At 42.0% G+C, this 27,579-nt stretch overlaps 1 protein-coding gene across 1 annotated transcript in view; it reads right to left on the reverse strand.

Moving 5' to 3' along the window:
- Positions 1 to 20,644: 20,644 nt before the first annotated feature.
- TPR1 (Tetratricopeptide repeat (TPR)-like superfamily protein) overlaps positions 20,645 to 27,579 on the reverse strand; it is a 45,099-nt gene continuing 38,164 nt past the window's right edge. Inside the window, exons 4-6 of the mRNA XM_087385258.1 lie at positions 21,826 to 21,952; positions 21,411 to 21,524; positions 20,645 to 21,009 (exon numbers count right to left, since the gene is read on the reverse strand). Of these exons, the coding sequence (XP_087241384.1) occupies positions 20,894 to 21,009; positions 21,411 to 21,524; positions 21,826 to 21,952 (357 nt within the window). The 3' untranslated portion in view covers positions 20,645 to 20,893. The remainder of the gene's footprint in view (positions 21,010 to 21,410; positions 21,525 to 21,825; positions 21,953 to 27,579) is intronic.

Here is a 27,579-nt window from a genome sequence, read left to right on the forward strand (position 1 = left end):
TTTCTTCTCCAAACTAACCTAGAGTATAAAACTTGTGTGGAATAAATAAAAACCCTGGTGCAAAATTTTAAAGTGCACAAAAATGATGATGTGGATTTATGTGCACATGCAAGAGTGAACTAGTGGAAGTGGGTGTGCTTATGAAGCAAAGTGATGAAGTGGTAGTGTGTGTCATGTGCTGCAATGTGATGAATTTTCAACACCTTCCCTTAAGATAATCATCATGGAGTAGGCCTTCCCTCAAGATGATGATTTTGGGTTTAAAGAACGAATTATCATTATTGCTTTATTAGAGGATTGTGGACCCCATGGCAACATTCCTAAATTTGATTTTTTTTTAAATCCTTGATGTGATAAACATATGTATCTTGCTCAAACTAGAATTTTGTTATATGGTTTTCCAATCCATACATCTGAATGTTACACTTTTTGGGTTTGGAGATCTTCTAGGGTACAAAATTGAGCGACCCAAGCTAATAAGATTAGAATGGCTTGATCATCTCAATAACGATCTTCCCATGGATGCACCATTATGGTATCCTTGTAGAAGATCAATATAAAACCATTTGAATGACATGTACTTTTTATGGTATGGGAATCTCACAAAGCAACCCTACTAGGTAAGGTTCATACATACATATCATTTTGGTTCTTACCCTTGTTGACCATACACTTCTTATTGATAACTATTTTCAACCTTCTCCTTAGATCTTATGAAATGCACCTTAATTATTGATAGGCCACAATGAGAGTTCTAAGTAATGCATCCCAGGGGAGCACAAGATTGTCCCACCATTCTTATCATTTACCTATCAAATTAGGGTCAATTTAGGGCGTTATATTTATCAAAATCTATTTATTGAAGAATATAAAAGGATGATGAGTTTTGTGATGCTTGTTGGAAGTATTGATTGCTATGCAATTCCTCCCTTGAAATCGTGCATCTAGTGTGTTTGTCATGTTTGAGTTTCCATGATGTGCATTAGGAAAAAAGGAAGCTCATTTTGGGGCCTTTTACGGTTTGGAAAAATAAGCTCTCAACCAATCAATAGAAGGCCAACGTAACGTTGAAAATTCACGAAAATAAGAGAAAATAGAAAAAAGAAACAATACTTTATGTAAGTACAAGCGTGCTACATTAATGTGGAGATTGGTTTTTTATTCTCAGAAGATCTTTGGACAAGAAGATAGAATCTAAACTGACATTTTATCTGACAAGATCCTTTCCGCTTCCACCTTCCTTTGAATTTTCAAATGTTGTGCCGCCTTTCGTGCGAAAGGTCTACCATTCTACACCATTGCCTCATTGTGCAACAGCCTTTCTTTTCCAAAACTGCTCCCTTAATCCTGTTTGGCGTAGAGTAAGATGTTTCTCGTCAACTGTCTGTTTGCCCACTTTCTCTTTCTTGAAACTTCAAATTGTTATCTTAGTTACATTACTTTGCTATTGTTACAGATTCAGAAAATCTCCATGGTGAACCAAAACCACGGCCGTTCTTGTGGAAGACGCTCTGTGGATGATAATGCTATGAAGGCAGAATTATACCAAACATCCTTACCCCGTCGACCTGCTTCTTCTATTTCGTCGGTAGAGAATTCAAGTACAGTCAAAACGGAAGGAACTTGGGAAAGGTTTAGTGTTTTGAAAGGAGCATGGGTGCTCATGCAACCTAGCAAAAGAAAAAGACCCCAGACAAAAAACATTTTCTTGGCATCGTGGAAGGGAAGAGTACGAGATTTTAAAATCACCAAAGGGAAGATATCCGTGAAAGAAGTTTTGATTCAGCACGTGTACATGCATAAAGAACTTGTCTTGCGAGACTATCCAAAAAATCTTCCGCAACACAGGCCTAATTGTATATTTTTCTATTGTGGTTTTTTTCTTCATGAGGTGTATGGATTTTTAAGATGAAGCTTTCTCTCTTAGCTTATTGACATTCTTGTGTTGTTTTATTTCAGATTTATATCCTTCATCGTATGAGACATGGCAAAACATCGATTGTATTCTGGGATTTATAGATGTTCTGCATGGATCGATAGGAGAACAACAATACCAAGGTCGATGTGCAACAGAGCTAGCTCAATCGGGTATATTTTTTACTGATCATTTTTATCAGTTGCTAGACAAAGCTAACACACATGGTGTATTAATAACACAAGACCTTTCGGCGTGGAATTCAGTGGATTGGCCTCACCCACATTCTAGTGTTACAGAGGCATATAGGGCGAAGCTTTTTACAGAAGTACAGAAAGCTCTGAGGCCCAATATTGCCACTAGGATAGTAAAAATTTCTTTGTGCATGCCTCTCACAGTTTTTGTGGACTTGTTTAATACCTTTCCAGTGAAGGTTTCAAAAACAATGTTCACAGTTAAAGCAACAAATTCGGCATGCATGCCACAATTTTTGGATAAAGGTTGGGATAAGAAGACATGTAGTTCAGTGTTTTGTGAGGTGGTCCAACCTTCTATGCAACTGAAGTACATGGTTGCATCACAAAATTTTATTTTCTCTTTTTATTACAAGCACAGTCGAATGCTAGGCACAAAGCTTGTCCCAATGGATCAAGATGAAGAGTCTTTTGGTGCAGAAAATAAACTTATTGATATTGATGTTGTTGAGAATGGTGATGTGCTAGTCAATATCTCATTAAGAGAATGTTGCTCCCTAGCTCAATTACGCAGTGACATTCTGTTTGAGACTGAAGGTTCTATCTAAACGACTTTTTATTTATCTACAACAACAGAAAGGTACACCATCTGATTTATCCTAGTCTCATTAAGCATTGCTATTAGTTTAATTTACCACTCTAATTCATATTGCTTTTTTGCAGTTACTCAGAAGAAGAGAGAGCTCAATAAAATGCAAAGACATAGAAAATTTAAAAATTGAGATAACACAGACTCCATAAAGAAAGGTTTTGTATTCAATCAAGTAAGATTTTGTATAGAACTATTTAGCTGAATCTGTAGAACATATTTCTGACATCCATTTTCTATTTATGTACAGTTTCATCCAGAGGCTGCTCTACATTTTCTGGAGGATCTTCTCTCTGCTGCTCCATCCTGTCCGTGCTCCATCCTGTCTCCTCCACTGCCCCAGAAGCCTCTCTTTGCTGCTTCTCCACCTTCTCCTCAACATCAGTAGCAGGTCTTTGCTCCTGTGTCTGCTCCTCCTCAGCACTCTGTGATTGCTCCTGTGGCTTCTGGTCCTCAGCATTAGGTGCTTCATCTGTGGGATCAAGGTGTATGACACCTTCTTGTACTTTAGAGCTTTCACCCAGCTCCACAGTAGCTGGTACAATAGGTTTGGGGGAGGCATAGCTCAAAAACCTCCAAATTGTATGAGCTCTAAAATTATGTACATAGTTGGAGTTGAAGCTATCCTCTTTCATCTGCAATGGCAGAGGATAATTTAGAACACTTTGTATCATTATGAATTATCTTCAAGCTAAATGAAAAGTATTTTTCCTTACCAGGTCTGGCTGTTCCTTCTCAAAGTAGCTTGAAAGTATATATTTTGCATTGATCAGCACCCTCCATCCATAGCTACTTGAATCATTTTGTTGTGGTGTCTGTACAGTTAGAAAAAAATGTTAGAAACTGTGAGCATTAGCACAGAACAAAATTATTCAATAAGTTTAAAGACATAGCATTTAATAGACTTTTTACCTCTAGACTTATTGGCTCTATTGAATCCAAAAGAGAGACATTTGGAGGATTGTGGTCCAATGCATCTAATAGCCTTCTAATACAACTGCAATATGTATAATTTAGTTAGTATGATATCAAAATAATGAAGTTTTAAGTTCAAAGAGCACACACAGCACTTACAATTTCAGCTCTCTGTGTGTGTTTTTTAGAGAGTTGAATAGAAAGCATTGCTTCTGCTAGATGTCAATAGACACAAAACTCCAGTGGTCACTGCATAAGGAAAAAAGCATAAGAAAATGAAAGGCTACAAGAGTTCCCAATATTAAAGAAGAATCTTAAAAGAAGTAGTCACCCACATACCTGCTATGGTATGGAAGTAGCAAAACATCAATTACTTCAAAATTGCAGTGTTTGAACCAGCTGGAAATACTCATGGGAGTCTCCTTTGCATCTCTTAATTTAGAAGAAATGGCTGGTTCGACAACATCTCATTGAGTCATTCTCCCTGGATGGCATTCCATATCATCTATATACACCACCAAATTCTTCTATAAACACTTCTTTGCGAGCATAATAGAGTGGCATATTTGGAGATCTAGATGCACAGAGTCTTCAATGGTTCCCAAGTCCATCCAACACATACATTGGCCAGTATTTGAGACAAGTAGGAAGGAGACAGCTGCTATTTAAACCAATATGCAGAGTTCACATAGCAAATAACAGAGGGAAAGGAGAAGATTTTAGAGTGGAAAGAAGTGGTAAAGAAAGGTGCATCGGCCCTGAAGAAGGCATTCATCTCCGATGCCTTAAAAATGGAGCAGCAAGGTCATTATCTGAGAGAGGACAAGAAGAGGAGGAAAGAGAGATGGAGACAGCACATGAAGGTGTCAAGGACATGGGGTAGGGGGATGCACCAATTGAAGATAGTGGTATGGAACTGCAATGGCACCCTATGGTCTGATCCACGGGGCTTCTTGGAGACTTACACCGACAAGGAGATGATATTCTACACTGAAACACATGAGAGTCCAGAGAGAGGACTACCCATAGTCACCGGATACACTTGGGAGTAAGCCTACATACAAAAGACAAGAAGGGATAGTGGGGTACGAGGTTCTAGAGGGGTAGTACTTCTTTTTAAATCACATCTGAGACCGCTTATCTTTGTGATGCGGAAGGAGAAGAATGCGCGACATCGGTGGACTGTATGCTGTACAAAGGGGTGAAGCCAGCTTCTCATCATGCTGCATAGGATCAGAAAATAATTAGGGTAGGTTATGAAGGAGTTACAAGGAGGATTGATTTGCAAAAAATGTAAAATTTATAGACACTTACTAGAGCATTGCAAGAATGATAGTATCTGAGCAATACTCATTCTTATTAGCCAATGCTGCTAAGCATTGTTTTGTCAAATCAAAATCATTGAGACTGAAACTTCATCCTCAATATGTACAACTACATCAGGGCCCAGCTCCTTCAACCTTCTATGTATCTGTAGCTCCTTCTTTCCAGTCTCCACATCTATAACAGATTTTGTTTCTTTTATTTGCTGCTTCAGTGAGTCCTCATAAGCAGCCTTCCCTCTGGTGTTCTTTGAGTGTGTTACCTCAACAACCTTTACCTCATCAACCTTCAACTTCCTTGTAGGTGGAATTAGCAATATATCTCTCATTTTGATGTCCTGCCATTCCACAGGATGAACCAGCTTGTCATACCTCCATCTCACTCTGGACAAAGTGTTGAAGTCTTTGGCCATCAAAGTCACCCTGTGAGCATGGGCTGCTACAAGCATTGCATCCTCAAAATATTTCTCCAAGTAATCCTCTGCCATTTCCTGTAAGGAAAGAATGGCAGTTCTATTCCACCTGAACCCAAGGTTCCAACTGTCACAAATTTCTCTCACCAGTCTTTGAAAGGGTGCTTTGGGTATTGCAAAGCCTATAGCTTTCTGTTGCCTCCTTATCTCCCTTAGCACACCTGCACCCTTATTCAATCTTTTGGCCTTTTGCTTGAGCAAGCTCATTGGCTTACCCTTCCTGCCATGTGCAGCTCTTCCCTTTGGAGGCACACTAAATTTCTTGGTACCTGCCCCAGCTGTTGTTGCTGCAAGACCTGGTCCTTTGCCAACTTTCCTTGCAGTTGACTTGTTTCTTGCCATCACTCTGAAAAACTGCATACAAAGGATTGGAAAGAGATCACAGACATGGAGAACATGTTCTAACAAAGAAAAGGCAATCACAGGGGTGGAAGAAGCCAAATAGAGAAATTTGCAATAAAATGCGATATGAGCAGTTTGGAATTTCAAACAGGTCCACATCGCATTTTGCTGCAAATTTTTGAAATGACATGCTGGTGCACTCCTACAGTGATTTCTATGTCTCTCCAACCAAATACAGTATGAATGGAGTTTATGCAAGAAGATTACAGCTATGGAAGTCACAAAACCAGAATGAAAGGGGTTGATGAAGCAATATTTCAATTTTTTGCAACAAAACGCGATTTCAGCAGTTTGAAATTCCTAATGCCTTCTCCTCGCATTTTGCTGCAAATTCATGAGGCAACATGCTGGAATATGCCTTCAGTCATTTGAAGGTGTTTTCATAACCATACAGGATGGATTGAGTCTATGGAAGTCAAGAAGTGTGCACAAACTGAAGGGAGAACCCATAAGTACAGTTTTACCCTCACATGCAAATATCACACTTGAAGATCTGCATTCCTATAGTGATTTCTCTGTCTTGGTTTGAGTCTATGCATTTCCATGCAGGATGTATTTTTTCTATTTTAGGCAAGAAGATTGCAGAGACTAAGGGGAGAACCCATTGTTACTGACCTGGAATCTATCTGTGGATGTGCTGTGCTGTTGAGGAGTAATCTGTGCTGAGGATGAACCTGTGCTGCTGGACAAGATGCTGATGCTGCAGAGTATGGAGGTAGGAAGGCAAGAGAGCAGAGACTGGAGGGCAAGAGGTCTAAAACAGGATACCACAAATAAGTGCAAATAGAATTAAAGAATCACTAAATCCCACACGTGTCGAATGTAGTCGTTTTTCACATGTGTGGATGGGACCCAGATCTCTTGGAGTTTGAAATTTGGCACGTGTGAAAGTACACTTTATTCCTTGAAACTTGTGCCATTCATGATTTCATCATCAATACCACAACCACTTTTTCCTCCCCTGGATCCCAATCTTTCATCCCTGCCACGACCCTCGCATCTTCCATTTCCTTCTCTCTGATCCTTTCCTACCCAGCACACTCCATCCAAACTGCAACCTGCCTGAAGACAGTACTGCCAAATCTCCAGGTTACCTAGAGTGCAAAGTTCAAGCTAGAGAAAGAGCAGGAGATTTACCAGTGCAACTCAATCAGCATGGAAAAGGAAAAAAAAGGTCAGAATTCTAGATTGGTTTCAATGTTTTTCAACATTTATTTCTTCCATTGATTGGATTTTTGATGTCCCAATGTCTTCACTCAGCTCCATCCTTCTTCTTACATTTTCAATTAATACTGTTCAAGAATGTGGTAAATCACCCAGAAATTAGATTGTAGGTTGATATGAATAGAAACAAGAAATTTGCAACAAAATGCGAGGAGAGTGGTTTATAATTCTCTAAACAGCCCATATCGCATTTTGCTGCAAATTCCTATTGTTGACACCTTCCTCATGAAAAGTTTCACTCATTCCATTATTTCTCTTGCATATGAGATCATAGTGTCCAGGAATCATTGAGATGAACCAAGTGCTTGATTTGACATGCACATGAACAGAACTTGAGAATTTGCAACAAAATGCGAGAAGAGTGGTTTATAATTCTCTAAACAGCCCATATCGCATTTTGCTGTAAATTCCTGTTGTTGACACATTCCTCATGAATAGTTTCACTCATTCCATTATTTCTCTTGCATATGAGATCATAGGGTCCAGGAATCACTGAGATGAACCAAGTGCTTGATTTGACATGCACATGAACAGAATTTGAGAATTTGCAACAAAATGCAAGGAGAGTGGTTTATAATTCTCTAAACAGCCCATATCGCATTTTGCTGCAAATTCCTGTGTATTATTTGGTTCTCACTTCTACCTCATTAATTTGCTATCTTTAGCCCTGTGGAAATCTTCCTTGATGATGAGAAATGTTTTTGTTTTGGAACAACTGGCTCCCAAGCCCCACCTTTCAAGAGGAAGCTGGACTTTTCTGCTGCTATTATTAGACCACAGCAATCACCAGGTGAGTCATGAGATGTCATGAAGGAATTATCTGGTGATATACAATGCATTCACTGATTGCATATGTCAGCATATAGAATTCATAGTATATAAGTTTTTGAACAGGCAAAAAGAAGAGGCTGGAGCAGAGTGCTGATGCTTCCATCAAAAAACGAATGGAACCAGAAGAGGACAATTCTCCAGATTTGCTCCTATTTGAGTTTCTTCACAAATGCAAGGCTCAGAGTAACTTCCATATATACCACAGTATTTTCAACATGGAGTTCACAATGAGCTCTGTACTGGAGCAGCACAAAGATTTTCTTTCAAACTATTGGGATGCCTTCAAAGAACTGACAGAGGCAGGAAGAATTGTGGGAGGAGAAAAGGTTTTTGTGAACATAAATCATATTGTCTCCAATGACAGGCTGAGGTACCATGTGAACAGAAGATTTGACAGCCTGCCTGATCACTATAAATTCAACTGTACTTTACACACCAGAAAGTGCAGAGTGCTGGAGGAGAGCATGGCATTTCTTATGTACATTGTCTTCAGTCAGGAGTCTTTGGATGAACAAGGGCAGGAAATAGAAGAAGAAGACACATCTGAAGCAGAGGAAAAGGAGGATGTTTCTTTGGTCACAGAAATGGCAGAGCAAGAAGAAGATATCAACCTTCAGGATGAGGGGCTGCAAGTGGCTGCTCTTGACCTTGTTCAACTGAGGACAAAAACTCTAAGGGGAGCAGAGCCAGTTGAAGATTTTGATGTTCAGAGCAGCAACTATGCAGTGCCCATGCTTCCAGGTGTGTTGATTGGTGGAAAGGATTATGTTTTCCTCCATGATATAGAGTGTATGTTTGATTTGAGGGAGGACTATGCCATTTCCCTTATTGCCCACGCTTCAAGGCTTGACAAGGAGGTTGGCATAGAGGATGACCATTCACTACTGGCTTTGGTAACAATGTTTGATCCTGTAGAGGCCCTTCCATTTTGTTTCAAAGAGGCTGAAAAGTTCCAAGAGCCAGATGAAGCTGCCTTCCAGCTCACACAGGAAGCTATGAATCTCTCAGCACTATACACAGAAAAGCCTAAAGAAGAGGCTGGACAAGAAGGGAGAGGGATAAATCTTTGGAAAGATGAACTGCTTGTTGCTGATGAAAATGAGAAGGTACTTCAAATCATATACTTTGACTTCTGCTTAACTTTGTTTTTGTAGGTTGCGTATTGTCTCACTCCAATCCTTTAATATGTTGCAGCTACAAATTGAGAATGACACATTCCTCCAGAGATCAAGTGGAAGCAGGCAGGTTGGGTTTCGCAAAATGTCAGGCCTAGCTCATTATATTCATGATCTAGGCAGTGCCAAGATCTTGATTTACCATAGGCAGTTGAGCAACAATGGAGAAGCCATTGTTTACTTCCTAAAATGTTTGTCCAGGGCTTTAGGTGGACATGTTCTTTCATGGCAAAAGGAAAAGATCATTTTGATAGAGAGGTTGTCTGCCATAGATATATTTGGAGATTATGTGAATAAGCAAGCCTCTAGGGCCGCTTACTTTTTGTCTTACACTTCTTACGCATTAGCATGTGGTGTTAAGGAGCCCAAATATCTGGAGGGCTATGGAAAACACCAGCTCGTAAGGTTTCGAGAGCCACCCATGATTGCATCAGGCCACACAGTCCAAGAAGAGGAACAGGTGGAGAGAGCTGAAGAAAAGGATAAAGAGACAGTCGACATCAAGCCAATAAAGAAGAAAAAGACTCCAATCAAGATCAAAAAGAGAGTTCCGATCGGCAGGCCCTGGGAGAAATAGGATTTAGTCATCGAATATAGCACAAACATTATATTAAATTTGAACTGATTTGTATAAAGTCTTTGATATCTGGTATGATCTTGTATAAATGATTAATAAGTTGATGATGAAATGATTTGTACATTTACATAGAGTGGTGTCGTTAAATATTAAATGAACAATATATTGAAATTGTAAACAAATTGTATTAAGTTCAGATCATATGTTTCACATTGAAATACTTTTCATGCATAACACCAAGAGTCACTTGTTCCACTAAAAAAATTTCTATTGAATGAGTTTGAAAACATGTGGACATAACACCAATAAGTTACAAATGAGTCCTATTCATGTTTACTTGTCCATTTATGGTTTCTAAATATCTTTGATTCCCTCCATTGTCTATGTCTCTCTGCTGCAATTGAATTGTCTAGAGCTTGTCTTCGTCTTTGCTTTTGGGCTAGAAGAAAAGCAAGCTTGATTTTGGAGCTAGCAACTTTTCTTTTAGCATGCAACCTCTGTAGTATGCCTCGGTAAAACCATTGGAAGACTTCCTTCAGACTATTCGCCTTCTGACTCCCTCCATAGTGTTGTGTGTGTCTAAAAAATGCATTACGTGCCATGTAGTGAGACTTCTCCATGCCTTGGGTAGACCAAATAGCTGGGCATCCATACTTTTTGACAAAATAGGGAAGGTGGTTGTATATGATATGCTGTAAGACATAAGAATGCATAGTAAGTAATTTAAAAAAAGAGGATCACACTTAAGTAAAAGAAAAAGACATAACCTTACCATGTAGTGAGTTATATTTCAGGCTGTCCACGCGTCTTTCATTGACTTTCCAAAATGTTTAATTGCCTCCTCAAAGTTCTTGTAATCACTCTTTGTCCATGTTACTTTGTCACAAAACATGAAGAGTTGATCAAGAGACCTCCACACCTCTGCCTTCCTATTTCGTGCTTCCCCATCTGCCTCATGATCTTTCACAGCATTATGGACTTGCTTCCACAATCCATAATTAATCTTTGAAACTGCTCTACCTTGCCTTACTTGCTTATTGTGTTTGGGTCGAGACAAGAATCTTCTTGCCTTAACACCACCAATAGAGGGCTTGATTGGTACCTCCTTGCCATTGGTAGACTTTTTAAAATCCTTTGTGATTTGAACATCTCCTCCATGCAGATCTATATCGGATAACACTTTTTCCAATGCTTGAAGAGCATCCTTTCTATTTTTTTCGGGACGGAGTTTCCAAGCAAATCCAATATATAAAAATACCAATTTCTCAATAATTCGACATAGACCATGCAATGTGCAGATGTGAACATTACATAGTGGAATGTCCAGAATGGCCTTGAAGTCAGGGTCAACTTTATCTCTATTAGGTGCTCTCTTCCACCATTTTGAATCCATTACTTGAGCTGATTTTTTGCAGTAAAGACAAGGAGACTTTGAGTTGCCCCCTTTACTAATGTTATACATGCACTTAAGTGTTTTAAGATCCCCGGCCATGTGCCACTCTACTTGAAAATCACCTTTTCCTGCAACATGGAGATTCTCGCCTTGCACTTGTCTTTTGATTATTCTTGGTATTTCCATGTGGTGAAACACCCAATCTAGTGTTTCATGGTCTTCGGTCTTCATCTGCGAGATTATAGAAAACAAAAGTATTACTATATCAGATTTGAAAACAATGACCAAAATCAAGTATAAAACAACCCAAGATCATACCTGGAACGAGCCTAACCACCATATGTGTTTCTCTGACTGCACACTAAAATACTTCGAACTCGCTTCAGTCAATGATGTAGCAATTGCTCCATTCATCAATGTAATAGTAACTCTTTCCATTTTCTTTTCCTTTACAACCTCACACTCATCCAGTTTGATAACAAATTTCAAAATGCCTTTGCACTCCTCAAATGTTATTCCATAAAACTCGACCATTCTTTTTTGAAGTTGTTGCAGATCTAAAAATATATTGTTCCAAGGATCATACACAGTGGTTCCTTTAACACCATGAAATATTTCTTCAATATGGATATATTGCCCAATAAATTCATCTATACTTTCATTCAAATGACCTCTTATCCTCCACACGGTTGCTGGATTTGGCAGTAAAACTCGTTTAATCCTTTGATCTTTCAAAGTTGAGGATATCGCATGGAAAATCGAACTATATCCCTTCCTGCTAACTCCACTAACATCAAGAGCCTCTTGGATTGTAGTGCCATCAACTTGATTATTGGATACAAAGTCCTCTACAACATTGCGTTTGACTGTTTTGTATTTTTTTTCCTCAATCAAACCTTTTGCTACACCGCAAGAAAGCAATCCTTTCATTTGTTTAACAGGAAGAAGGTTCGGGTCCATATTTTCTTTTGCAGGCTCCAATAATTTCCTGTAGTAACAACACAATATGACTATATTATTCAGCACCTCCATTCTTATTTTGCAACAATCAACGAAATAGATATAGTCTGGAAGAGAGCCTTTTTGAGTATACAAAATGATAAATTTCAATCTAACCTTGCTTCCTGAATTCGTCGCTTGCATCCACCAGTCCCAGCCTTCAAATTTGCAATGTTTTTAATCTTCCTGCTACGTAGTCTGTCTCCAAGCACGGTTCTCTTCTTTCTTGCTCTTGTCAACTCTTTTTTACTCTTTGAATGCTCCTCAATATCATTCTGCAACTGCTGCTCCAATTTTGCACGAATGGCTATCTCCTCCATCTTGGCCCCCTTTTCTTGTAGGTACATCATTTTATACGTTTTCGCAAATGCAGACTGCGCTGAAATATAACCAAGAAGTCCAACCATGGGATTGACAAATGGAGGTGTAGAGTTTTTTACTTGACATTTTGGATATATGCTTCCATCGCACCATAAGTCAATATGTTGAAGCCCTTCTCTTCTCATATTTTCCCGCTGTTGAGCATTCAGCACCGTATCCTTTCGTCTTTTTTGTGCTGGAGCATATTGTTCTTCTAAGTCGATGTGAAGATGGTGTAATCGCTTCTTCTCAGATAGTGACTCACTAGTATCGGCCATTTTTTGTGCTTCTCAGGTTGCGAAGTTTGTTTTTCAATCGCATTGTCGTTTTGTAACATGAATCGTGGAAGTGTGGCGGTATCCATGTGAATATTTTGAAAGCTTGCAATCACTAAGTTCAGTGATGGACTCTTTATGAAAGGCCTGCACACGTCGGCCAAAGAGATGCGGAATCTTTGGTAAACAAAAAAAAATCTAAGAGGATATTTAATACAAAATCGTGTTAGTCAGACAAAAGATTATCTTATTCCTTTTTGAATTGACAGTTCTGTAGTCCTTACTGACAGTTCTGAGCCACGTTTCCGTATTTTACTATTTTTGAGGTCTTTTAGGAGAGAAATATATTTAAAAATAGTGAATTTCTTATAGGGCCCCAAAATGAGTTCCCTTTTTCCCTAATGGTAACTTCATAACAAACACCAAGAAGTCTAGTTAGTGTTGGAGCTTTTCATTCCTAATGGTTAGCATGTTGTTAAATAGAAAAGGTGCATTGAAATAATTTGAGCATGTGCCATTAAAGTGTGGAATCATGTTTCAATTGGCAAAGTTTTGCAAAGCTTTGAGTGTATTTTGATCACATTGTCCAACCCACAATCAAAAATACGGGAACACATATGGGAAACTTTTTTCCCTAGCTATCGTTTTTTCAAGGACATCCATTTGAACTAAATACTTAAAGAAATACACATGTGGAGGCACAAAAAAGACTCCAAATATAAAAGAGAAATACAATCAAGCTATCAAAAATGAGGGCAAGGCATCGATTGGGAGGACGTTTTCATGCTATTAGTGCGCACTAGTTCAAATTGTGATAAGGTCAACAAAATTAAGCTTAATTTTTTGTTTTTTTAAAGGCATTGGATGTCTGATGGGTGCACTCCAAATGAGAGCATAAAAGGAGTGATCCTCGATTTTGATGTGGAAGGTAGTAATAGAGACAAGGGAACAATGTCCTTGGAAAGAGCTTGTTTTATTGTAAGATATCAAGGTCCGAGAAAATACAACTTACAAGACATGATATTAAGCTAGTAAAATGTCTACAACAAATACGGTCTTAGCAATCTCCTTGTTTTGGGTTTGTGGTCATTGTTTCCTTGAAAAGAGACCTTTTCTCTAAAGGCTTCATATGTGAATAAAACTAAATATTGAAGAAACTTTGGGACTCTGAGGCACTATATGAGAAATTATAAGTACCCAAGCACACACACATGCACACACGCATGCACACGAGAGAGAGAGAGAGAGAGAGAGAGAGAGAGAGAGAGAGGCGCACTCAATAGTATCATGGAAATGAGATTCCTAAAATTAGTAGCAAGAACAATCATTTGTCTAGAAAAAGCTAGGAAAACAAGAAAAAGTATACATGAATGCACTTTTAATATAACGTCGTGTTCTTTAAAAGGTTGGGTAGATGCTCATGTTATATAACACCATGCTCTTCAAAAGGTTAGGTAGATGCTCATGTTACATTCCTCAAAGGAGGTAGAACATCACTCATAGATGGGGTGACAAGGGAGTTGCAAGGGAACTTCTATCCTTAAGAGCACATACCTCATTCTCTAATGAGGAAAGGGGGCTGCAAGCTTTGCATACATAGACCAATAAACATACTATTTTATTGAAAGTATGCGATTCTATAGACCAATAACAAAAGTATACAATTCTATAGACCAATAAGAAAAGTATACAAGCATAACAATGCCACATTGACTAAAGAGGCCTCATAAAGCAAAATCATGAACGCTCTCCCTTATGCTCTTGCTTGTCTATCCTATTCACCTAACAATGAGACCATTTAAAACACTAGTGCTCTTAAAGGAAAAACAAGGTAGGTTGTAGGTGAAGTGACAAGGAGACTTTTGCACTCAGGTACACTTCCTTATCCTCTAGAGGTTTTGAGCATAATTGCAAGTTTTGCACGTTGTAGAGAAATCTTAGACCTCATCTGCATGTCATAGAATGGGGTGCTTTGTAGTCTTCCATTGATTTTTTACTTCATTACCACAAAAGAAAGTCCAAAAGTATGCAACGTGAGCATTTGTCCCTAGAAAATGGATGGCCAATTATATATAGCAATTACTTCCCTCTTGAAATATGACATCAACCAGGTAATGGCATGTCAAATCACAAAACCTTCACATTAATTAGTCTTATTATCATTTTTCCCATTATAAATCTTGAGCCAAGCATGATTCTATTAAGGTTTGTTGTCCACAATAGTCAACTTGAAGCACAACATAGATCGCAGGATTGGGTGATTTGTAGTAACCAGGCCCAAAGCAAAGGACTACCATTGAATAAGCTATCATCGTCCAACATTTACAAGGTATTATTGCTTGCATCTTGACTCTCTGATTATGCCAACACCTCATGGTACATGCAAAAAAGCTCGTGGTGGTGTAAGAAACAACTGCAAGAATTGTGGCATAACAAATTGCCTCTCTAGCAGTGGTTCTTCATGAGGTGATGCATGCCTGGTGTCTTTCCCACAGGTTGCAAGCATTGTGGATCTTGAATGGAGAGTTCCAAGCACCTTCTCGAGCTTCTCCTTGAAACTCGACCTTTTTTTAATACACTCTTCACTCAACTCCATGTGCATTTTTTGACTCAATGCTTTGGAAAACCTTTTTAGTTGTTTGGTGTGCAAAATCCAGTTTGATATGACAAGCCTATATGTTGGAATTTATGTGGTACCTTACCTCCCCATCTGTGAGCCCCCAAATAAGGAGAGCAAAGGGGAGGTGTACCAATGTGTGTTGGAAGACATGTGGGCATTGATTTAGGATGCCACAAGGTTAGATCTAGCATGGAACAAAGGGTTGCCACACAGATAGCGCGTTGGTTGTCATGTGGGCAACATACAAATAAAGATAATGCAAGAAAATGGGCTACCACATGGGCAACACATAGGCTACCATGTGGGTAGCACATCTAGGAAAGTACTTGGCAAGGAAGAGCTACCCCAGAGGACCAAAGTGGTACGAAACTACCATGTGGCCGTCGGGAACGAGTGGGAGTAGATCTGTACAGGATTTTCAACATGGAGTACACACACAAGGACCCTGCAGAAACAATATAGAGACGAGGTGCCTCTCTACAAAAGGCTACAAACAGACTGTTTGGAGCTAAGGCAGGCTTGGACAAGTCTAGAACAGAGGCAGAATGTTCAAGCTAAAAGGCGCTTAACTTACAGAGGTTTTGGACTTGTTGTGGCTTGGAAAGAACCTTGATTAGGGTTGGTCAAGGCCTAGATCACTAGTAGACTGCCACATGGCCAAGCGGGACAGATTGGGTGGCCATTTGTGTACATGTGAGGCTTTGCCCATAAACCAAAAGATCAACCCCCTGGGCTCATCCATCATCCATTAGGAGATCATTGGAAGAGCAAATTGGAGCTGTAGAAAGTTTTCCTCAAGGACCAGTTCAGGAACAGGGGAGGTGGCGACACACGTAGTAAAAGACCTTTTCTTGGTGACGTCCCAAAGTGTTGATGAGGTAAAGTTTGCAAACTCATGTATTCTTGTAAAGATGTATGGCGTATGAAGGTGGTTCGGAGAGGGATCAAGAACCTTTGTGAAGGTGAGTACGGAGCTAGATTTGCTGACACGACGAAGGATTCTCTGGAAGGACCCCAATTTTCATGGTCAGAGGGATGCAGGGATACAGATGGGAGTAGCAAAGTACTATTGTGTGAGAATCGGTGTGCCTCCATAAGGTGCATGGTTTGTTTTGAGATCAGACAAACAAGCAGGTGAATCTTTGAGTATGTCCTTTGATTAAGCATTTGAATCTTAGTAATATGGTGTGGGCAGGCTCTCTGCTTTGAATTTCTCAAGTGATGAGAGACGGGACGGTGACAAAGGGAGAGGCGTTGGTACCTCTCTGAAGCTTGGAAGCAAACTGCTAGAAGGTAGAGATGGTGGACTTGTTGAAGCCTCAATGTTGGAGATAGGGACACTAATAGCTAAAGAGAGTGTGTGGGATCTAAGAAGAGTATGTGTTTATTGGTCTAGCTTTTCTACAAAGTATCTGCGACGGATCTTATTAGGAAGGATGGGTTGAAAAAGGCCCGAGGGTCACGATGCTTGGAAGAGACCAAGCTGGTCACTCATTACAAGGGAGACAGTTTGGAGACTCTCTGCATCCGTGTATATACTTAGATGAATCCAGGAACATTCCCAAACTCATCCTCTTAAAACACAACATATTGCAGTTTCAATCTCATCACTCATAAAGTTGAAAACCATAAACTCCATCACGCATATAGGGACTAGCTACTATGACATCCCCACTGATGTCATTAGCGCCCAACAGTGGGGGTAGACCATAGTATAAAAATATGCTCTCACACATACAAATCCACACACCCACACATACTTGAGCATCCATTTATACAAAGTCTTTGTACTGAGTTTCTGTCGGCACTCCAGAGATGAAGGGCAGACTCAGCCATGACGAAGGCTAGCACCAAAGGAGACTGTTTGCATCAGTGTACTGACAATCACTAGCAAGATTGTGACTAAAGATATTGGTTCCTTATGGTGCTATCAAGGATTTCCCTATCTACCAGGATGGCTCTATTGTGCAGGACTAGACATGGCAGAGCAGGAAATTGTTATTGAAAGATCGATAGACAACAATGACCCCGTATCTCTCCACAGGGCTTCTCCAAGCAAGCTGATGGAGCATTTGTACCGGAGAGTTGGGATTGTTGACCCACAATGTATTGGTGAGAGGGATCGTTGGAATCACCTCCCCATCTGTGAGCAAAGGGGAGGTGTACCAACGTGTGTTGGAAGGCATGTGGGCATTGATTTGGATGCCACACAATCACACCTAACATGGAACAAAGAGCTACCACATGGGCAGCACATTGGTTGTCATGTGGCCAGCATACATATAAAGATAATGCAAGGAAAGGGATTGCCACATGGGAAGCACATCTAGAAAATTACTTGGCAAGAAAGAGCTACCTTGAAGGATGAAAGTAGTACAAAATTGCCACACGGCCGTCATGAACAGGTGAGTATATCTGCGCAAGAGTTTCAACATGGAGTATGACATTAGCACCCAAGGACCCTGCAAAAGGATCCAAGGCTTGGACAGGTCCAGAACATAGGCAAAATATTCAAGGTTGAAAGGCACCTAAGTTGCACAAGAGTTGGGCCTAGAAAAAACCTTGACTGAGGCTGGTCAAGGCTTGGGCCACTAAGAGACTGCTCCTTTGCCAGACATTTACAAATGTTATCAATCATCTAAATGAAACAGCAGTGTGCCCATCGTGCTCTTCATGATGTGTCTCAGGAAGCATTTGCGTGTAAAGTGATCAATGGCACAGCCCACAATACCATGTGGCCATTTGTGAAATAAAGAGAATTATTTCACAAAGTCAAAAACTCAAATCGTCCCTCCTCCTTGGTCAAGTTACATCGAACCCTTTCATGTTGCAAAAAACAATATCTTGATATACAAAATCCACATGTATGCAATATGTGTTGTACAAGATATAATGCTCGATACAAAATGCATGAAAAAAAACCCACAAAAACCGCATCCCCTTGTGATAGAGTCTAGGGACCTATCCATAGGAGTGTCATAGGGACTAAGAACTACTCTACACGCCAGGCCTTAGCATGGGGCCAACAATAAGAGAGAAGAAATTAACTCTTAAATCGAATGCGGATACAAATGACAAACTTGTCAAATTTATGTCATAACCATTCTACCATTTGTGGGATAAAATCAAATGTCCTCTAGATTGGTTAATTTATTAAGGATACCATGTGATAGCCAAAAAAATGGATTTCTAAAATGCATGTCCAACCTTTCTAAATTCATTACATGTATGTAAGCTATAAGCTATCATCCCGTGTGAGAAATCTCTGCCACGATCTTTTTCTACTTGAAAGACTAGTAAAGTCACGTCGCCATAGCATTGGGCAACCACTTGGCTGCATGTCCGACTATGCCCACAGACCTAGAGGTCGCCCCCATAAACTAAGGGTCTAGATCGGTTCATTTGGGGGCTCTTTGAACCTATAAAAGAAAATTCCTTGGACTCATTCCATCATTCATTAGGAGATCCATTAGAAGAGCAGACTGACACTGCAAAGAGCATGCCTCAAGGACCAGTTCATGAACAAGGAAGATGGCTATTTGAAGCATACAAAGAGCTCAACAAAGTCTTTATCACTCGGTTGTCTATCAAGGCAACAAAATGACAGATCAAAGGAGGAAGCTTGGGCCTCGCCATTAGGGGGTCACATCTTCAAAACATACATTGTGTTGGTTTTGGTTGTTCGAGAGGAGCCCGATGGGCAAGATATCAAGGCCAACTCAAGCTCTACTAGAGCTCGCAAGCTCAATTTTTTATAAGTGCCACAAAGGTGTGAGAACATCATATTTTGGTAGTACAATGGCAAACATTTCGATAGTATGAATGACCGACATTTCCGTAGTACACATGACTTGTCTTTTGTATTGTGTCCATCTCTAGGACTGAAATATATATTTCTGGTTTCTACATCTCTCTCATGAGCATTGTCTATTTACTTACACATGTGTGTTGGGTACACATGAAGGAGAGAAGTTGAATTTAAATTAACTGGGCTATATCTATCTATGTCTCTATTCTTAGTGAGAAGCTTTTGCTATGCATACCATCTGTTGTGTTTTCCAACTTACTAGGCATATTCTTTGTAATACAAAGGCAATACAAACTTCACTAAAATGAGTGTGTGTGTGTGTGTGTGTGTGTGTGTGTGTGTGTGTGTGTGTGTGAACACTTTGTTTCTTATAATAACAAAAACAAAAACAATGTGTAAACACATTGTTACTCAGCATGTTAGCAAGCACACAAGCACAAAAGGACAAGAAAAAATTAAATATAGCCACTAGACACTAGTTTTGTAGCAAAACAAGACATAAAAGTGTCCCTTGACATTTTGACAAAAAACTTACAACTTAATCTAGATATACTTTTTCAGGATTCCCTCTTTTTTTAGCTTAAAGTAGACTCATAAGACTATTTTCAAAAAATATAAGGAGCATGAAAAAGCATCCGAAACAGGTTTCACAACAAATCTTATTTTTATAGTTTTAAAGTATTCATAAGTGTTCGAAATATAAGCATTTTTTGTTGGTGTCACTAATTCATGACTAAAGCCTCTCTACGTATAATTTATACCCTTGAAGGTTCCTATGATCTCACTTAATCCAATTGCCACTTAACCAACAATCAAAGTTAGGTTTGAAATTGATCTTCTACATCATATTAGGACCTTTAAAAACTCATGCTACTCCATAACATCATATAGAAGACATATACAAAGTATGGTTGAGTTTGGGACTTGTTATACATGTCAAATAATGTGCAAAAGATCAATTTTTCCTTACTTTCAGCATTCACAAGATTTAATTTTGAGCCCATAACTCAAAGTATGATTAACTAGCTCCAAAAGAAATATGAACATATGTATTATAGTTGTTGGGACTTCAAAACTATGGAAAAACTGATTCTAATCATGAAGTAAGGCCATTTTATCTAGAAGTTCAAAAAAATGCTTGAAATTTTGGTGACAACTCGACCTTAAAAGTTTAGGTGAAACTCAAAATCATTGGTGCAAGTGCCAATCCATAATAATTCTAAGTTTTTTTTAGCACATAAGCTATTGTGGTCAATAACTCAAAACCCTAAAACGCCTTATCAATGCCTTAAATAATTCTTCTAAGTGGCTAAATTAACGGGACATAAAAGTGTCCTGGGAGATTTTTATATCCTTCAAACTAGTGTTAACTTCCATGGAAATTTGAGTTTCCTTCTTTTGAGGGAATGAAAAAATTTCACACACTTGGATCATACTATTGTTATGTAATATTTGTTGGTCCCATGAAAAGTAACAAATTCCTTCTAGTCACCATCATGCAAGGCAAGAGAATTTTACAATGAATGAAATAAGAAAAAGCATGCGCAGTTTCTAAGTCAACATTCATTCACTTCATGATCTAACTTCCTAATTTGAAAAACACATCATACAGTGCCAACAAATCAACCCATATGTATTCACAAAGTTGTTGAATCCTCATTCAACTCAATACACAAAAGATTTTAACAAGCCCTCATTGGGTGAGTAAATAGGCATGCCCTATCTGTGTACCTTTGTTGCCCTTTTTGAAAAATCCAAGATTTAGCGCTGGAAAGAAATGGAATAGGACCCGGTATTTGGATCTTTCACAGCTTTAAAGTTGTCCACACTCATTCCAAATCGCCCTAAGATGGAATTTCCAAGGTCCTTCATCTTTCCTGCATGTTGACAATCAATGCTTCACCTCCTGTTCAGAGGAATAAATAACAATCTGTGCCGATAACCATTTCAAGTGACACCAAAATCCGTGCTTACCTATCACAATGCATGTGATAGTGTCTCCCACAAAAACAATTTTCTGATAAGCAGCAGCTTACAATTGAAGCCTTCACCCCATGCAACTTAACACATATGCCATTTAGCAAATTCATGAATGAAGATGCAATTGAGATTATGCACTCCATCATTCTCTCCACGCTTATACAAGAAGAGGGATGAACACGAAAAGAAAATGCAACAATCCACATTTCCAATGCATGTGTGCAGCACACAATTCAAACCCTGCATGATTGCATCAACTGCCATGAATCAAGCATCCAATAATCCACACTATAAATACCTATCATCTCCTCTTTCATCTTTTCTCGCCTCTCTTCAACTATAGGTTCAAGACGCTTTATGGTTTCTGTAGCTTGCTGGTTTCCTGGATTCAACTCCAATACCTTTTTCATATCTGCATGAGAACACAGCAGTCATCAAAAAAAAAATCCTTAACTCCCTCTCTATGGTCCCTTCTCAGGTGCCAAGGTTTTTTCATTCCGTTAAGCCATCAACTGAACAGTCTTCCTCCATATGGTTCCTTCTCAGGTGCCAAGGTTTTTCATTTCCTCAAGGCATCAACTGAACGGTTAAAAAACAGCTCTCTTTCCTATTCCTTTCTGTTTTTTCAGTTTGAGAGTTTTGCCTTGCTTAAAACAAGGGGACAGGAATGAAAACACTTAACGTGCCGATGCAAAGTAAAAGTCACATCTCACCTGCTAAGGCTTCATCAAGATGATCTAACTTTTCCTGAGCTTGAGCTCTTCTTAAAAGAGCTTTGACGTAAGTCGGATTAAGCTCCAACGCTTTTGTGCTCTGTTCCACTGCTGCTTCATATTGATTCTGTTACAGCAAAAAACAACTCAGTCTTCTAGAACAGTTCAATCTGCAGCCTCCAATGTCAAGATTTTTCTTTTTCATTTACGAGATAAAATCCCAAAGAAAGGGAAGAGAGATGCTCAAGGAAAGGCACACCACGTCACAGATTGCAAAAGATAATTTCATCTAAAAAGATTGGTGAAATTGGACTGGGAGAACAGAACGTATTATCACATAATGCAAAAGATAAACCCTAGACAAAACATTTAACGTAAAACCATTCATGAAACTGAATCCGAACGTATCTGCACATGTTTCTAGTAGATAACCTATGGTGTGGAAGACATTTACACCAAACTGTATGGCCAGCTATTTATCAGTAGAAAGTAGTGCCAGTGAGCCCCTTGCTAAGCCGTCATGTTGTATGCCCTCTCCCTTTTCTTTTTGAAATTCCCAAAATATTGAAATTCATTCTATATATACATGTACCTTTGTAAGACTAGAATATATCGAGATAACGTAGTTGTGTCAGGCCGAGCTGCTCCCTGCTTCCGAAGCTCCTCCTCGCCAAGCCTCCCTCTCTCCCTCCCTTCCAACCCGCCTCCGCCTCCCCCGTGCTCATCCTGCTCCACCTCCCCCCCCACGCACCCTCCGGCTGCTGCTCCCTCTTCGCCTCCCCTCCCGTCTGCTCCGCCTCCCCTCCCGTCTGCTACGCTTCCCCTCCCTCTGCTACGCCTCCCTCTGCGCCTGTCCATGCCGCCCCTCCTTCCCTCTTCCGCCCCCACCTCGTGCCTTCTCCTCCACCCCGCGCCACCTCTGCCCCACCCCGTGTCCTGTTCACCTCCTCGCCCGGTCTTCTCCCCCCACATGCAGGCTGCTGCCCCCCCCCCCCGGCATCTTCTACCTCCTCCCCTACGCACTTCTCTGTTCCCCCCTTTCTTCATTCTCTCCTGCTCCCCTCTTTTTTCCCTTCAACCCCACCTCTTCCCGCAAAGCTACTTTTCCACCCCCCTTGCGATGGTTTTTTCTTCCTTTTCCCGCCCTTTTTAGCCGTGTTTGGAGCTGCTGTAGTAAGGCGGACCGCCTGCCTGGGTTGGGGGCTGGGCTGAGTATCGAGGGTCTCCTTCTAGGTCCCCTTAGAGTGGGACTTGAGCAGGGTGCACTTCTGGAGTAGCATGAAGGTGTCGTGGCACCCCAGGCTGCTGGCACGTTGCTCGATTTTTGCTCATTTCTCAGCCTGAGTGTCAGCCCATCTACAGCGCATGGCCTTCTTTCTTCTTTCTGGAGCTTTGGGTTAATTGTTGACACTTGGAAGAAAGAGAACCTGGTGGCGACTTCTGTCTGGCCAAAAGGGCTCAAATGGCAGCACCTTCGATCCCCCCAGCCAACAACGTTATTCTTTCTCCCTTGGACAAACAACAAGTCAAGCAAGCAGTTCAATCCCTCACGGACAGAGCAGTAATGGGCCGGATAGAGGGCTCACCCCTTCCAAGAGCCACATCTGCGACTAGTTACAGGCGAGTTTAACATTAGAGGGGGACCACATCCAAGAGGTTACCATCTATGGACGAGGAGTCTTCCTCCTCCAGCTACGCTCACCCAACACCACCCAAGCACTAGTTGAGCAGAGCCCCATCTATCTTGGCCTGCACCTGGTTTTCCTTTTCCCCTAGTACCACACCTTTACTGTACAGGACATGGACTTGTCCCACCATGTTCCTCGTTTTCCAGTGACGCTTCAGTTTCCAAGACTTCCCAGGGAGTATAGACCCACTTCCCTTCCATTGGCCGAGCTTTTGGTATAGTACTGAGTCCCCCCCAAAGTCAACTGCATCGGTGGTGAGGGGTCCCCAGACTCAAATTGGTATTAGAGGACCCAGAGTCCATCCCGGAGTGGATCCTTCTCGAGACTCTCGAGGGGGGGGGTGAGCTATGTTAGAGGATTGAGATCTTAGGATTAGCGGGTCAGTGCCTTCGATGCAAAGAGCATGGACACCTAGCTAGGGACTGGCCCGAGACGACCCCCTAGCAGCAAGATCGCCAGTTTGAGCCCCAGGTGGACAAGCAGAGTCACTTGCACAGGCAACAGCAGCAATCTTAGACCCCCTGGGTGGAGCCCTCCAGTGGGAAATGGACGGAAGTGAAGCTTAAGAAGAAACTAAACAAAAGACTCTCAAGAACAGACGAAGGAGAGCCGGCTTAAAGCAAAGGTGAAAGCGGAGCACGAGGCAGCCTCTCAGTCTCAGGGAGACCAAGCCATGGAGGAGTCGTCTGCCCCCGGTAGGTCCCGCCAAGAGGAAGGAACCAAGGACACGTAGGCAGCCACTCAACAGCTGCAAGGCCATGCTCAACAGACTGACAGACTCGCTTCGGTGATAGAGACCCCGAGGTCACAGGCTAGATCCCAGAGACCGGCTCCGTCCTCACTCCAAGCTGCTTCTTCCGCAACAGGGGAGACTGCCCCCACGGGCCCATCCCCCTCCTAACCCCTCTCTGCCGCCACCAACAACCCCACTTCTCGCCCCCCCTGGCCCACTCATCCCACTATCATCACCCTCACCACCCACCCCCCCTCTGACCCAACAGTACCCCTTCCCGCCCCTTCAACATCCCGATTTTATTCTCAGACTATTAGTGGCTCGTTCTCTCAATCCTTAGCTCCCCAGCTCTAGCCCTGGCACCCCCTTCCAAGGGAGTTCTGGAGGTTGGGGCCTTGGAATTACTTAGCGATTTTGGACTCCTACCCCTTGCCTCTGGTGGTGACGCTTCTAGACTTGCAGCCCCCGAAAAGGGGGTTCAATAAGTGCAGTGGGCTCCCACACATACCCAGCGTGGAGGTTCTAGTTCGCTTCCACAGAGGTGGAGAAATGGACTCTAGAGATGTTTGATGCCATGTTGGGCAATCAGTTATCAGGCATGATGGACGAGTGGATGGTGTGCATGGTCTGGACCGATGGCTAGCCCATGGTGCATAAGTTAACTTTCAGCTAGGCTTTGCGCAAGAGAAGCTAGTCTATGGCTTGGTAGTAGGAGTGATCAGACTGCCACCTGAGGCAAAGCTGGGCTAACTTTCAGCTGGGCTTTGCACAAGAGAAGCCGGTCTGTGGCCTAGCAATAGGAGTGATCTGCCATCCAAGGCAAAGCTTGATCAGGCGCACTATTGGCCACTCCAAAAGTGTGTTGAGATGTTTAGGGTGGACGCCTCCTTTATGTTGCAGTGGGCACGGAAGATAGGCGTGGAGCCGATCGCCACTCTAGTACGCCGGGGGACAGATACAAACTATTTGCCTTCAAAACCCCCATCGAAGTCGCAAAAGGCAGTTTTCCTTGAGCAGGCTCCCACTCACAGGCGAGCCTTGTTTCCTACTTCCCCCTCCCCATGAGTTGGACCATGGTGAGTTGAAACCGCGCTCGTAGTCAGCCACAGTACTTGATGCTTCAACAAGAGTTGTAGAGGGCAGTGGTTGGCCGGACAATGGATTTTCTTATGATTCAAAAGCATATGTTCTCAACGGCGGACATCGAAAGCCGTCATCACCTCCTGCTAGGCAAAGGCCCAGAGGTTTGGTCTCCGCAATAGGCACGAGCGGAAGAGTTAGCATCTCGGTCTTGCAGAGACAGTTGCCTCGAAGGTTTATAACCACGGAGAGATCATTACAAGGCATGCAGTCTGGATGGGAGTCCTGACTGGTGGGGCCAAGATTGGGATCCTAAACGTTTATGCACCCGCTTCTCGTCAGCACCGCCTTGCTTTTTGGAGGCGACTTTCCTAGTGCCTTCCGAAGGTGGACTCTTGGATTGTTGGAAGCAACTTCAACAATCTAGAGCACACGGAGGACAAGCAAGGAGGTGCTTCCTTCTCCGATATGCCAACAGCAGGGACGAGCACCTGGGAACAGTTCAACTTCGCGGTCAGAGGGAGGGATCCCCGACAAAGGCAGAGTTTACGAGGGTCTCAAGAAGCCTGCAGTTTTCCTTTGCCTAGCGGAGACAAGATGGGCTGCTGGAGCGCCTAGATAGATTCTAGGTAGGGGACTGGGCATTGCACAAGGGCGGTTCTATCGGCATCCTAGCAAGTACTCCCCAACGGTACTCCTAGAGCAACCCCGCACTGGACTTCCCTAGAAGGGAATCTGCATCCCAAATAGCCTTTTACAAGAAGAGTAGGTACAATGGGCAATGGCTTCGGTATGGCAGCCACTGGTTGACAGCCCAGCTGAGGGATGGGCGGCTTGGGCTGCGAGAGCAATTTAGAGGAGCAGTGAGGAGCTTCAGTCTCAAAGGCCTTGCGTCAAACACATGCGCTTCACGAGCAGGAGAGAGCACTGAGGCGGGATCTAGCCTCCATTAACAGACTCATGGAGCACGACCCTGACTCTCAGTGTGAAACCAGCCTCAACAACGTAAAGGGTGGTAGGAACCACTTAATTACAGCATACACAATAAACTGACAAGTAAATATGCACCACAGAACAAATCACAAGGGAGCTAGAGCGCTCCTACTCAAAAACAAGGACACCGATTGGCCCCAAACGTTGGCGCCCCTTGTGGTATTTATTTAACATTCATTTGAAGCCAAGCGGCTGATTACAAAGGTCTCTGGGAAGCTGCACCACAGGCAAACCAACGCCCGTAGACTCCCCGTCCAGCCCACCTTGTAATTCCCTGCTCAACTTCAAACGGTGAGTGGCATCCAATCACTAGACAATCCTGTATCCTCAGCCAACCAATGCATGCAACACAAACCCCAATAGCATCCATTGTCTGAGTCACGCCCGCAATTGTACAACCAAGTGCCCAACCAGCCAGACACGGCTGAACAACTGCAAGACAAAGCCCTCAACAGCCAAACTCTAGTCCAATCAATCGACAAAGCACTTCCAAACGGGTTCCTCAATCTATCGCCTCCCTGGCCACTGCCCAACAGCATAAATCAACCTTTCTTCGCGAGGAAAGAAGCCCAAACGCAACAACTAGCCAGCAACCAGTCAAGGTACGACCAAAGCAGGCAAAGACAAGCCTTCTTCTACCCAGTATCCACAGAAGAAAGGTCACCAGGGCTGGAAAACCCTAGATCCTGCAGAAAAAAGTTGATTCTGCTCTGGCACAGCCCCGAAAGCAGCTTAGAAGAGAACACCCACGTCTGGAAAGTTACCAAAATCAGCAGCAACACCCAGAAAGCTCCAGAAATCAGGTCGAAATCTCCTGCAGAGACTCGAAAGGCTGAAAAAGCAAATCACAATCTTCTACAGCAGCCTTGACAGCTTGGAAACACCTGGAACAGCCTTGGAACAAGTTGCAGCCACCTGGCACAGCCCGGAAGACCTGGAGATGAAATCGCAATCTAAAGAAGACACCCTGGCTGAAATCATAATCTGTAACAGGCTCCTGGATCAGGTGCGATTTCCTCTGCCAGGCCCTGGATGCACTGGAACTGGCCCAGGCTGATGGCAATTTTCCCTGGCAGGCTCTGGATGCTCCTGGCAGATGGCGATTTGGCTCTGGCAGCACCTAGCAGGATCTGGCAGCTCACAACTGATGATCTGGCTCCTTCTGGAACTGATTTGGCCTTTTGAGCCCAAAAGAAGAGCTTTGGGCTCTTTTTGGAGTCCTGTGCTAAAATTAGCAATTTTTAATTGCACCACTCTTTT

The sequence above is a fragment of the Dipteris shenzhenensis genome, chromosome 14 (genome assembly GCF_047967505.1).
Source record: "Dipteris shenzhenensis isolate YYH24624 ecotype China chromosome 14, Dip_SZ_1.0, whole genome shotgun sequence".
In the NCBI taxonomy this organism is placed as follows: Eukaryota; Viridiplantae; Streptophyta; class Polypodiopsida; order Gleicheniales; family Dipteridaceae; genus Dipteris; species Dipteris shenzhenensis.